The following is a 12,270-nucleotide window of genomic DNA, read 5'->3' as shown; positions in this document are numbered from 1 at the left end:
ACTAAATGGACATCTCTCTCCATGTGGTCTCACCTGGCAGGCAGCTAGACATCTTTCCTTATGGCTTAGGGTATTCAAGAGGCACTACTCAAGACAATAAGGCCTAATTCATAATTAGTTACCAAGTTCTATTAATATCTTGATGGATGAAGTAGGTCAACTCACTAAATCCAGGTCAATACAGGACAAGACTACTATACAATGCATAAATCCTGGGAGGTGTGATTCACTGGAATGGCCTGTGTAAAGCAAAATTATTTAACTTTTCTACACTTTAGTGTTCTCCTCTATAAAATGTTGCTTCTGTGAGAACTATGAAAAAATAAGATACTGAAGGTAAGGTACCTAGAACAAACAAAGCCAATAGTAAAGCCCAGGAAACCTTAATTGCTTCCCCTGTCTCCTCAAGCTGGGTGGCTTAATTCACAGTTCTGGAAGCCCGACGCCTAAACTCCAAGTGTCCATGGAGCCAGGCTCCCTTCAAAGATGCTGGGAAAGCATGCTCTACGCCTCTTTCCAAGCTTCTGGGAGTCTACGGCATTTCTGGGCTTAGAGAGGTATCATTCCAATCCTATCTGTCATTGTGTGGCAGTCTTCACACCATTCTCTTTTACATATACAGCAGTACCTCAGTCCTTATTGCTAATTGGTTCTGAAAGAGTGACAAGTATCAAAAACAATGAGTACCAAACAAACTGTTCTGGCTGGAAGGGGTGGAGTCATGAGGCAATTAGTACTTACTTTGTGCTCAAATAAATGATGAGTACCAGGACAAAATGTTCATGTCAAAATGCATCAGTAGCAAATGTGACAAAGTTAAGAGCAGTGCAGTACCAAGGTATAACTGTATCCGTCTTTTGTGTCTTATGAAAGGCACCAGTCAGAACAGAGTTCGGTCCAATGACCTAATTTAAATTTGATTACTTCTACGAAGATCTTACTTCTAAACAAGGTTTCAGTGTGAAGTATTGGCTGCTATGACTTCAACATATTATTTAACAAGACATGATTCACCCCATAACAGGTGAGGGATTCTATTTCTCATTTCAATAAGCACCCTGGCCAATGTAAACTGGCTGAATACTACACAAAAGTCATGACTGAGACATGAAAAATAACAACAGCTCAGACACTAATACAGAGAGCTGGCAGCTCATTCAAAGTAGTACCTCTGCAGGGCTATTAGCTCCTGAGCTCTGCAACCCAGGAAGACAGAACAGCCATGGTAGAAACAACAGTCTATAAGGAAGATACCAAACACAGCAAAATAAAACATTAAAGTGTCAAAATTGATGTCTAAATATCAGAGCTGTTAAGTAATTTTTACTTTCTTTCAGGAGCTTGTCTGTATTATCTCATTTTCTTGCAACCAATATCTTTTCATAAACAGAAATAAAATGATAAATGTCATGTTTTTCAAATTACTGTAATTTCAGCTCACATACTGCAACAAAGTGAAAGGCCCACTCATTAAGCGAAAAAGCTTTCAAGTCAGATGACACAAATTTCTACAATTTTTTTTTTAGCTTAACAAAGGTATTGGGGGAGCTTTCCTGGTGCACTGAAGAACTTTTGTGACCTTTGGGCAGCCTGCAGGATTCCACTAAGCTCTGACCTTTAGCCCACAGTGTGCAGGTGTCTTCTGCTGGTGCCGGTCCAAACTTTTAAGAACTTAAGAGAATTCTAAGTGGCCTGCAGGACAAAGGAGACCTGAGATCTGTGGGCCCAGCACAAGCAGTCATGTAGCTTTCCTGGATCCATTTAAGAACTTTGGCAGTTCTGGGCAGCCTGTGGGACCCTAGCTGGGTGATCCCTGGAAACTCCAAAATGCCAAAATGCAGGAGCAAAAGGCAATCTCAATCCTCTAGCCCACCCACAGCAAATCTAGGAGACAAAGACATACAAGAACTTGGAGATCACACAAGTCTGAAATGTCTGAAATTATAGCAACTGAAGTAAAGAAACAAGTACATCAGGCTATAGAAGAAATAAGAGCAGAAATAATCTCTGAGTTCTAAAAAGAAAGGACAGCAATCATGAAAGAACTGCTCAGTACAGCTAAAGAAGACATAGATAGAAAAATAGAAGAGAACAGAAAAATGATGGAAACACTAAATGAATACAGGAAAGAATTAGAATGCATGAAACAGATTCAAATAGATATCCAGGATACTAAGAACTCCATTAAAAGCTGGCATAACTGCTTGAATGAAATTGAAGGTAGACTTTTAGAACTTGAAGACAGTGTTGCAGCTAATGAACAGGAAAGAAAAGGTCTCTTAAAACTAATAAGGAACCAGGAAATAACAATTCAGCAGTTACAAGATGATGCAAAGAAAAATGACATAAGAATAATAGGTGTCAATGAAGCAGCAGGAGGCAGCATAAATGACATAAAATGACTATCTGAAGAAGTACTAGCAGAAAATTTTCCAAACCTGAAAAAACCACCTCACATACAGTAAGCATGGTACATAGAACTCCACACAGCCAAAATCACAATAAATCTACACCTACACACATAATAATACAGACCTCAGAAATTCAGTGAAAGAACAGAATATTAAAAACTGCTAGAGAGAAAAAACAAATCACCTACAATGGAAAGCCCATCAGAATCATGGCAGATTTCTCAACATAAACCATCTAATCAAGAAGAGCTTGGAGTGAAGTATTTCAGGTCATGAAGAGAAATAACTTTCAACCCGAATTAATGTACCTTGCAAAATTATCTATCAAATTCAATTGTGAAATAAGATCTTTCCATGACAAAGGACAATTGAAGAAATTCATAACCACCAAACCAACCCTACTAAGAGTACTACTAGATATTCTAGAAAGAGACAGAAATGATCAGTTTCAAGAACAGAAAAGAACCATCAAACAGAACAAGTAATTAAGGGAAAAATTACAGAACCTATAACAGGAAAATAGCACAACAAAGACAAGCCAATACATATCAGGTATAACCATGAATATAAATGGATTCAATTCACCAATCAAAAGAAATAGATTAGCAGAGCGGATTAAGAAACAAACTCCAATAGTATGTTGTATACAAAAAACACATTTAACTCAATAGGAAATTCATGGACTAAAAGTGAATGAAAAATAATCCTCCATGCCACAGGAAATCAGAAAAAAGCAAGGGTAGCTATGCTGGTTGCTGACAATATCAACTTCAAACCAAAAATCATCCAAAGAGATAAAGAAGATTAGTACATACTTGTTAAAGTAAAACTGCAAGAGGAAGAGATAACAATAATAAATATATATGCACCCAATGGAGGAGCACTTTCCTACATAAGACAAATTTTAACAGACCTGAAAAATCAAATGGCAGTAATACAATAGTAATGGGGGACTATAACATGCCACTGTCACAAAGAGATAGATCAACTAGGCAAAAAATTAGCAAAGAAATAATAGAACTAAACCAAACTTGTGAAGAAACTAACTTGGTAGACCATTACAGAATGATTCACCCAGAAACAATAGAATACACATTCTTCTCAGCTGCACATGGGACATTCTCCAAAACAGACCATATACTAGCACACAGAGCACTCTAAAATAAATGCAAAGAAACTGAAATTATCCCATGCATACTATCTGATCACAGTGCCATAAAACTGGAAATTGACCAAAAAAAAAAAAAAAAAAAAAAAAAACACCATAAACACATGGAAATCGAATGATAACCTCCTAAATAACCAGTGGGTCACAGATTATTTTGTTGTTTTTTTGTTTTCTTTTTTTTTTTTGGTGGAACCGGGGATTGAACTCAGACCCTTGCGCTTGCCAGGGAAGTGCTTATTCCACTGAGCCATCTCCCTGGCCCCGGGTCACAGATTAAAGAAGAAATTAAAAAATATTTATAATCAAATGAAAATGCAGGTCACAGCTGCCACCATGAAAGCGCACCTTGGCGGAGGTGTCCGCGTCTGGCCTAAGCAGTGTCTGAGAATTCCAGCGACAGTGACTCTTCATGTGGCTGGACTATCATTGGTCATGAGGGCTCTGACACAGTGATGGTGACCCCCAGCAACAGCACAGAAGGCTGCACGCTCAGCTCAGAGCTGCCATCTCTGGGGCAGTAGGAGCTGCAGACGCTGCCGGCACTGCAGGAAGAAAGCATCCAGGATGGCATTGCCTTGACAGAAGAGACTATGGATCTAACCTTTCAGACAGAGGAAGAAGAGTCCCGCGGAGACAATGTCTGTTTTGGAGCTGCCAGCAATGATTCTGATATTGTTACCCTTGAGCCACCTAAGTTGGAGGAAGTGGGAAGTCAAGACTCCGTGATTGCTGAGGAGGCGCACATCCTGGAAGACCTCAGCATGGGCTCCTCGTCTAGCAGCCGGTACAACTTCTGCCAACCAGAAGCCGTATTTCTGTCTCAGCATGTCTGCAATGGATCCAGCAGTGACGAGGCCAGCGATCAGCGCAGTTCTGGCCTCCGCCAGTGCCGAACCTTGCTCCGGAGGAAGGTGGAGGTCTGGGTCAAGGAGTGGGAACATCGGGACACAGGGCCACTTGCAGAGCCTCCAAAGCATCAGTGTGGCAGGGTCAGCAAGTGCCTGGTGCTCGCCCTAGTTGTGGCGGCCAGCCTGGGCTTGGGACATTTCTATGGCACAGTTCAGAGTCAGAGGTAGCAGCAGTCAGTCCAGAAGACTCCAGAGGACGTTGCAAGTGATGTGATGGGTTACCTGCCCCAGCACGCCCAGGCGCCGGAGCCCCCTCTAGACGCCAAGCTTTTCAAAGACATTCTTAGAAGGTGTCGGCTCCTGACTGCAGCTGAGAAAATGTCCCTTGAAACTCAGAAAAAGAGACTTGCTACCCAAAATCACCATTTAAGAGTGTTTCTGGAGAAGGGGGAGAGTGCCATTGGTTCACTCCAGGAGGAAGCTGGGAAGCTGAGAGAGCAGATTCGAATACTGGAAGAGAAAGGTACAAGTGCTGACTTAATCCTAGAAAATCAGAAGCTCAGGCAGCATTTGGAGGACGCAAAGCAGAAGATACACAGCTTCCTTAATCAAAGGGAGCTTCTCCTGGCAGAAACCCAGACGCTGCGGAGTGAGTTGGAGCGAGAACAGAAAGTGGCGGCATCTCTGCGGAAGGAGATGCTGCAGCGCCAGCCTGGTCGCTGGCAGGCCAAGCCTGGTTCTTCCCAGGAGGAGGAGATGGCAGGGTTACGGGAAAGAGTGTCGGAGCTGGAGCAGAAGCTGAGCTTGAGCAGCAGCGCTCTGACCTGTGGGAAAAACTGTATGTGGAAGCCAAAGACCAGAATGGAAAGCCAGACGCTGGGAGACAGAAAGGCAGCAGAGGACACCACAGGATGAAGAGTAAGTCAAAGGAAACATTTTTGGGAACGGTAAAGGAAACTTTTGATGCCATGAAAAATTCTACCAAGGAGTTTGTGAGGCATCATAAAGAAAAAATTAAGCATGCTAAAGAAGCCATGAAGAAAAATCTAAAAAAGTTCTCCAAGTCAGTTAAATCCACTTTCCAACATTTTAAAGATACCACCAAAACCATCTTTGACAAAAAGGGCAATAAAAGATTTGGGGCTACCAAAGAAACGGTGACTGAAAAAAAATCCCCAGTATTTAGTGACTATTCACACCCACAGCCTAAGGCACCTTCCCCAAGCCAGAAGGCCCGCAGACCCACGCAGAGGGACCAAAAGAGAGGACAGCCCACTCCCCGGCCAGGGCCCAGGGGAGCCACGTGTGTCCACAGGGACAGTGGTGCCTATGGCAGACAAGGAGGTTGTGGGTCTCCCCGAGAGGCTGCTGAAAGTGCTCAGGAAGAGCCTTTTAGCCCTTGCAACATGGTGGTGAATCCTGTACTGATGGGTGAATTTAGGCAAATAATTAGAAGATACTTGTTAAAAGAGCTGCATGCATTTCACCATTAGGAAGAACTTAATGAATTCATCAATCAGTTTATCGTTAATGGTCTCTTCACAAATAGCAGATCTTCGCAGACTTTGTTAGTGATGTTAAGGACTACCTTAAAAGCATGAAGGAGTATCAAGTAGATCACGGAGTGCTTGAGAAGCTGAATGGATACATATGCAGATACTTGGCTGGCAGTCTACCCACCCCGCACAGACCCAGGTCGGTTTACATAGAACCACGTCTCCTTAACAGCTTCTAGCTCTTGGCTGTGGGGTCGTGTTGCCACTGACAAGCGTCTTGGAAGGTTACTATTGTCATAATACAGAGACATGCTTTATTACTCTGAAAGCTTAGAATAAATGGAAAGGTACAGCGTTAAAATTATAACTGTTTCAAATAGAAAATTACATACATCATCAATGTTACTTAAATGATTGTTTTATCTTAAAAATCAGATAAGATTATATAAAGCCTATCTTCAATGATTTTGTTTCACTAGGATTTACACGAACGGATAGTTGCCACGTGACCTCTTTAATGTCCTCGTATGCTCACCTTCAGAGTGGGCATTGTACGTTTTACTCTGAAGCCAGAAAAGCTTAGCTGGCAGGCCTCCTGCCCCTGCTGTTGTTACTCATAGGCCAGGTAGTTAGCTACGATTTCCTACCACACCGTGGTGCTGGCGAGGGCAGTGGCACAAAGAAGCCCAAATTTCCTGGCTGCGTATCGCAGTTACTCTATCCACTGTCATCAGCTTTTTATTTTTAACATGCAATCCTCCTAACACTCAGCGTCACTTACCTCTGAGATACATCTGTATATGTATGAATAAATGCAGCGTGTCTACAAAGTGAAAAAAAAAAAAAAAGAAAGAAAGAAAATGCAGATATACTGTATTGAAACCTATGGGATTCGATGAAACTGTATTAAGATGAAAATGTATAGCAGTAAATTTGCACATTAGAAAAACAGAACAAGCCCAAATAAATGATCTTGTGCTGCACCTCAAGCTCCTAGAAAAAGAAGAGCAAGTCAAACCCAAAGCCCAAAGAAGAAAAGAAATTATAATGATTAGATCAGAAATTAATGCATTGGAAAAGAAGAAAACAATATAAGGAATAAACGAGTAAAAGAGCTGGTTCTTCAAAAGAATACATAAAATTGATAAACCCCTAGCCAACCTAATCAAATAAAGGAAGGAAAAAACCCAAATTCATGCAATAAAGAATGAAAAGGGCAAAATTACTACAGATCCTAGAGAAATTCAGAAGATCATCAATACCTACTTCCAAAATTTTTACTCTCATGGAAAACACAGAGGAAATGGACAGTTTCCGAGATACATATGAAATGCCAAATCTGAAGCAAGAAGACATACAAACTCTGAATAGCCCAATAATGACAAATGAAATTGAAAACCTAAAAACAAAGGAAGGCCCAGGTCCCGATGGATTCACAGCAAGATTCTACATGAAACTTAGAGAAGATTTAATGCCAACTTTTCTCAAACTCTTCAATGAAACTGAAAGGGAAGCAATCCTCCCACACTCATTTCTGGAGGCAAGTATTACTCTGCTTCTAAAACCAGAGAAAGACCCAACTAAAAAAAAAGAACTATAGGCCACTCTCTACTGACCATCCATATTCATAAAATACTAGCAAGCAGAATGCAGCAAATCATCAAGTAGATTATACATCATGATCAAGTGGGATACATTCCAGGAATGCAAGGATGGATCAACATATGCAAATCCATAAATGTAATATACCATATCAATAGAACCAAAAACAAAAACCACATGATCATCTCAATAGATGCAAGAAAAGCTTCTGACAAAGTGCAACGTTCATTCATGATAAAAAAAAAAAAAACCTATAAAGTACTGGAATAGATGGTCTATATCTCAACCTGATAAAAGCCATCTATGAAAAACTAACAGCCAACATCATACTAATTGGGCAAACACTGAAGACCTTCACTTTAAAATCAGGAACAAGACAAGGATGTCCACTGTCTCTACTCCTATTCAATATACATCTGGAAACATTAGCCACAGCAAGTAGACAAGAGAGATAAAAGGCATAAGGATTGGAAAAGAAATGAAATTATCATTATTTGCAGATGACATGGTACTGTATATAAAAGACCCCAAAAGGTCTACTAAGAGACTTGTAGATTTAGTCACCAGATTCAGCAATGTAGCAGGATACAAAGTCAACACCCAACAATGAGTGGCACTTTTGTACACAAAGAATGAATACAATGAGAGAGAAATTAGAGAAAACACCCCTTTCACAATAACATCCAAAAAAATGAAATATTTAGAAATCAATCTCACAAAGGAAGTAAAAGATTTATACAGTGAAAATTATGGTACTCTGAGAAAAGAGATTGAAGAAGATTTGAGAAAACTAAAATATTCCATGGTCCTGGATAGGAAGAACACTGTGAAAATGGCCATATTCCCAAAATAGTTATACAGATTCAATACAATCCCAATTAAAATACCACTAGTATACCTCACAGAGCTAGAGAGAACTTTCCTCAAATTCATTTGGAACCAGAAGAGTCCTAGAATATCAAAAGCAATCGTGGGGAACAAAGAAAAGGCAGGAGGTATCACAATCCCTGACCTGAAATTCTACTATAAAGCTACTGTGATAAAATCAGCATGGTACTGGCATAGAGACAGACCTGAGGATCAGTGCAACAGATTGGAAGATGTAGACACAACTGTAAACACACCTAGTCACCTTATCTTTGATAAAGGGGCTAAACAGGCTCACTGGAAGAAATATAGCCTCTTTAATAAATGGTGCTAGAAAAACTGGCTTTCCACATGTCAAAGGCTAAAACTAGACCCACACCTATGACCACAAAACTACAGTCAAAATAGAACAAAGATTTAAATATTAAAACAGAAACACTAAATCTTCTGGAAGAAAATGTAGGTAGAAATCTTAAAGACACAGAGGTAGGTAGAGAGTTCAGGAGCAAAAACCAAACTGCATGGGAAATACTCCAAAGAGTCAAGAACTGGGATCTCATCTTTTTTTAAAGTTTGTTTATTTATTTCATCTATGTATTTGGTACAGGGTCTTACTATGCAGCACAGACTCGTAGTGATCCTTCTGTTTTCAGCCTTCCCTTACACTGGGATTACAGGCATGTGCCACCACGCCTGGACTCAGTCACTGGCTTAGTATGCTCCAGGGGTGGGGCCAGTGTGGCATGAGGGACTGGAGAGCGAACCCTGGTCCCTGTGCTTGCCAAAGCAGGTACTAAGTCCACTGAGATGGCCTGGATCTCATCTTTTTGAAAAATTTCTGCACTCGAAAGCAAATCTCCAACAGAGTAAAAAGAAAACCAAGAAACTGGGGAAAAAATTGCAGCCAACTGTCCCTCAGACAAAGGCCTTATCTAGAACATACAAAGAATTTTTAAAAAATCAGGCCCCACAAATTCAAAGACCTAATCCAAAAATGGGCATCTGAGATAAATATATACCTCTCAGAATAAGAAATACAAATGGCAAGTAAGTATATGAAAAAATGTTCAACATCATTGGTCATTTGCGAAATGCAAATTAAAACAACACTGAGACTCCATCTCACCCCAGAAAGAATAGCTAACATCAAGAAGTCAGCCAATAACAAATGGTGGAGAGGCTGTGGAGACAAAGGAACCTTTCTGCACTGTTAGTGGGTGTATAGACCGGTACAACCACTACGGAAAAATGTGGAGATTCTTAAAAAGCTAAGATTGGAGACCATTCAAGTCAGCTCTTCTCCTCCTGGGTATTTATCCAGAAGAACTGAAAACCTCATACTACAGTGATGTATGTACACCCATGTTTATAGCAGCACAATTTGTTATAGCTAAACCCTGGAAACAACCCAGATGCCCGTCAACTGAAGAATGGATAAGGAAGATGTGGTATTTTTACACAATGGTCTATTATTCAGCTATAAAACAAGATAAATTTGAGACTTTTGTCTGTAAGTGGATGCAACTAGAGAACATACTCTTAAGTGAAATAAGTCAGATCCACATGTGAACACAAGTTATTGTCTCCTTAGTGTGAGAACCTGAAAGAGAAAAATGGAATCTGAAGGATAGAGTAGACACTGGTAAAAGGGAATGAACTTATTCAAAAGGAAAGAGTTATTGAGTTGAAAAGAACAGGAGAGGGAGTGAGGGAAAGAGATATATCTATGTATGTAAGCAGGATTTTTTTCGACAACTGTACTGTACATTTCTGCTGGTTTATGGAAACAGTTAATGCTTTAAACTGTTTTGTGTCCTTTTTTTGATTATTTGTACTTTTTCTCTTCTTAACTTCTTATACACTTTTTTCTTTCTTCTAATTTTACATGCATATATCTAGTAATATGAATAACTGCTTAGAAGATAAAACTGTGTTATAATTAATACTGTGAAATTCATATTACTTTGTTAAATGAAAATCTGTAATTTTTTTGTTTTAATTCTAATTTGTACTCTCTTTAAAAAACAGGATAATAGAAGAGTAACTAGGGTTGGCAAGATAGCTCAGCAGATTAAGCACCTGCTTAGCTAAGTGCAGGGAACAGGGTTCAATCCCTGGCACTACATGCTGCACCAGCCCCACCCCTGAGCACATGAGCTGGCCACCAAGTCTGGGCATGGTGGCACAGGCCTGTAATCCCAGTGCTGGGGAGACTGAAAACAGGATCCTGTACCAAATATATAAAAAAAAGAGGAATTACATGGGATGTATAATACTAATAAATATAGCTTTTCTCAAGAACTTAAAAATTATAACACTAGTAGAAATAAGCAAATCTTTGAAAGAAGGGATTAAGTAAAGGCTTGCAAAATTATCCTTTAGTACTGGTACTCTTTGTACTAAGCCAGCTATTAATGAGACATACACACCATCCTTATTTCTGTCCAAACTATCGAAGGCCAGCTTCATTTTTTTCTCATGGTCTTGAAGATACTGCACAAATTCTTCGAAGTCCAATCCTGAGTCAGCATTGGTATCTCCAGCATTAAGAATAGTCTACAAAAGAGAAGAAACTCATTGCAGAGACAGACCACCAGTTAATCCATGCACCATGCTAACATTTGCACACTTCACTCATACTAAGAATGACTGCTCTAAGCGTCCATTGTCTAGTAGATAGGTAATTTTCAGTCACAGCTATAACATTAAGTACACTGTTAAGTTACATTTTCCAATAGAAACGAGGGGGGAGGCTGACCAGTAAGCTTGATTCAACTGCGGTGATTGCTTCGAAGCCAGAGATGTTCTGATCCCCTCAAAGATACAGGGAAGGTAATTCTTCTCTCTTGATATCCTGAAACTTCCTAAAATTATTAGTTTTAAAATATTCAAGTCAACATTTGCCTAGCGAAGAAAGACATCTCCGAATTTATGCAAGACACTAAACAGCTGGCTGAAGTGCAACCCTGCTGATGAATCCTTTTGCTATGGATGTCAGAAGGAGAGCATCCATCCATCTACGCCTGCCACTTGGAGACAACTGAAATACCTCCCCTGGGCCAGCAATGGAGAACCTTTTAGGCTCAAGACCAAACTGCAACCAAAACCCACTTATTTATCGCATACTTCCAACACCGCCATTAAACTTGGGAACTGAAATTTCAGCTTAGAGTAAAGCTCCACATGAACATCTTTTATCTTAAAAGAAAAACATAGTGCGAGCCATGGGCGCACCACCGCCGCCTCGGCTGGGACCCTCCTGAGAACTAATGGCTTCTGCACCCCAAAGGCCAGCAAACGGCTCCTGGCAGCCTGCGCTGGTTGGTAAACATTGAAAATCACCAGAAGCCCATTCACAGCATCTCCCAAAAGCAGAGAAGCCTTCCTCGGGCGCGTGAATTATCTCCAGAAGGCGGTTACAAACACGTCTTGTGGGGCTGTGTGCTCCCCCCTACCCCCACCCCCACCCCCACCCCCCTACCCCACCCCCACCCCACTACCCCACCACCCAGCCCCTGGGAGCGGCCCTGGAAGGCCCGGCCAGGCGGACCTCTCTCCTGAGTCCCGGTGCCCTCACGCTTGCTCGGTCGCTCACCGTCTCCGAGTCGGGGTCAAACGCGGAGTTCCAGTTTTTCAGCCCCTCCCTGAGCTCCAGGATGTCCACCACGCCGTCGCCGTTGTGGTCCAGGTCTTCGAAGAGGATCTGGTAACGGAGATAATCGTCGTTGTCGCTCTGGCAGGTGGCCCCAGGCAGCACGAAGCCCCGCAGCCAGCGAAGCATGGCGCGCTCCATGGCGGCGGGAACGGCCCTACGCCTCGGCCTTCGCCGCCGCCGCCGCCGCGCCACCTGCCCGCGCATGCTCCACAGCCCGGAGGCG

General features: G+C 41.4%; 1 protein-coding gene and 1 pseudogene across 1 annotated transcript in view; one reads left to right on the top strand and one right to left on the bottom strand.

Annotated features, from left to right (window-relative positions):
* Positions 1–12,209, bottom strand: part of LOC101579976 (calcium-binding mitochondrial carrier protein SCaMC-1) — a 73,535-nt gene extending 61,326 nt beyond the window's left edge. The window contains exons 1-2 of the mRNA XM_004636951.2: positions 11,988–12,209; positions 10,822–10,948 (exon numbers count right to left, since the gene is read on the bottom strand). Of these exons, the coding sequence (XP_004637008.2) occupies positions 10,822–10,948; positions 11,988–12,185 (325 nt within the window). The 5' untranslated portion in view covers positions 12,186–12,209. The remainder of the gene's footprint in view (positions 1–10,821; positions 10,949–11,987) is intronic.
* On the top strand, positions 3,926–5,920 carry LOC105742930 (annotated as a pseudogene).
* Positions 12,210–12,270: the final 61 nt, after the last annotated feature.

The sequence above is a fragment of the Octodon degus genome, unplaced genomic scaffold (genome assembly GCF_000260255.1).
Source record: "Octodon degus isolate 3935 unplaced genomic scaffold, OctDeg1.0 scaffold00084, whole genome shotgun sequence".
Classification (NCBI taxonomy): domain Eukaryota; kingdom Metazoa; phylum Chordata; class Mammalia; order Rodentia; family Octodontidae; genus Octodon; species Octodon degus.
This window is presented reverse-complemented; position numbering and strand designations above follow the sequence as displayed.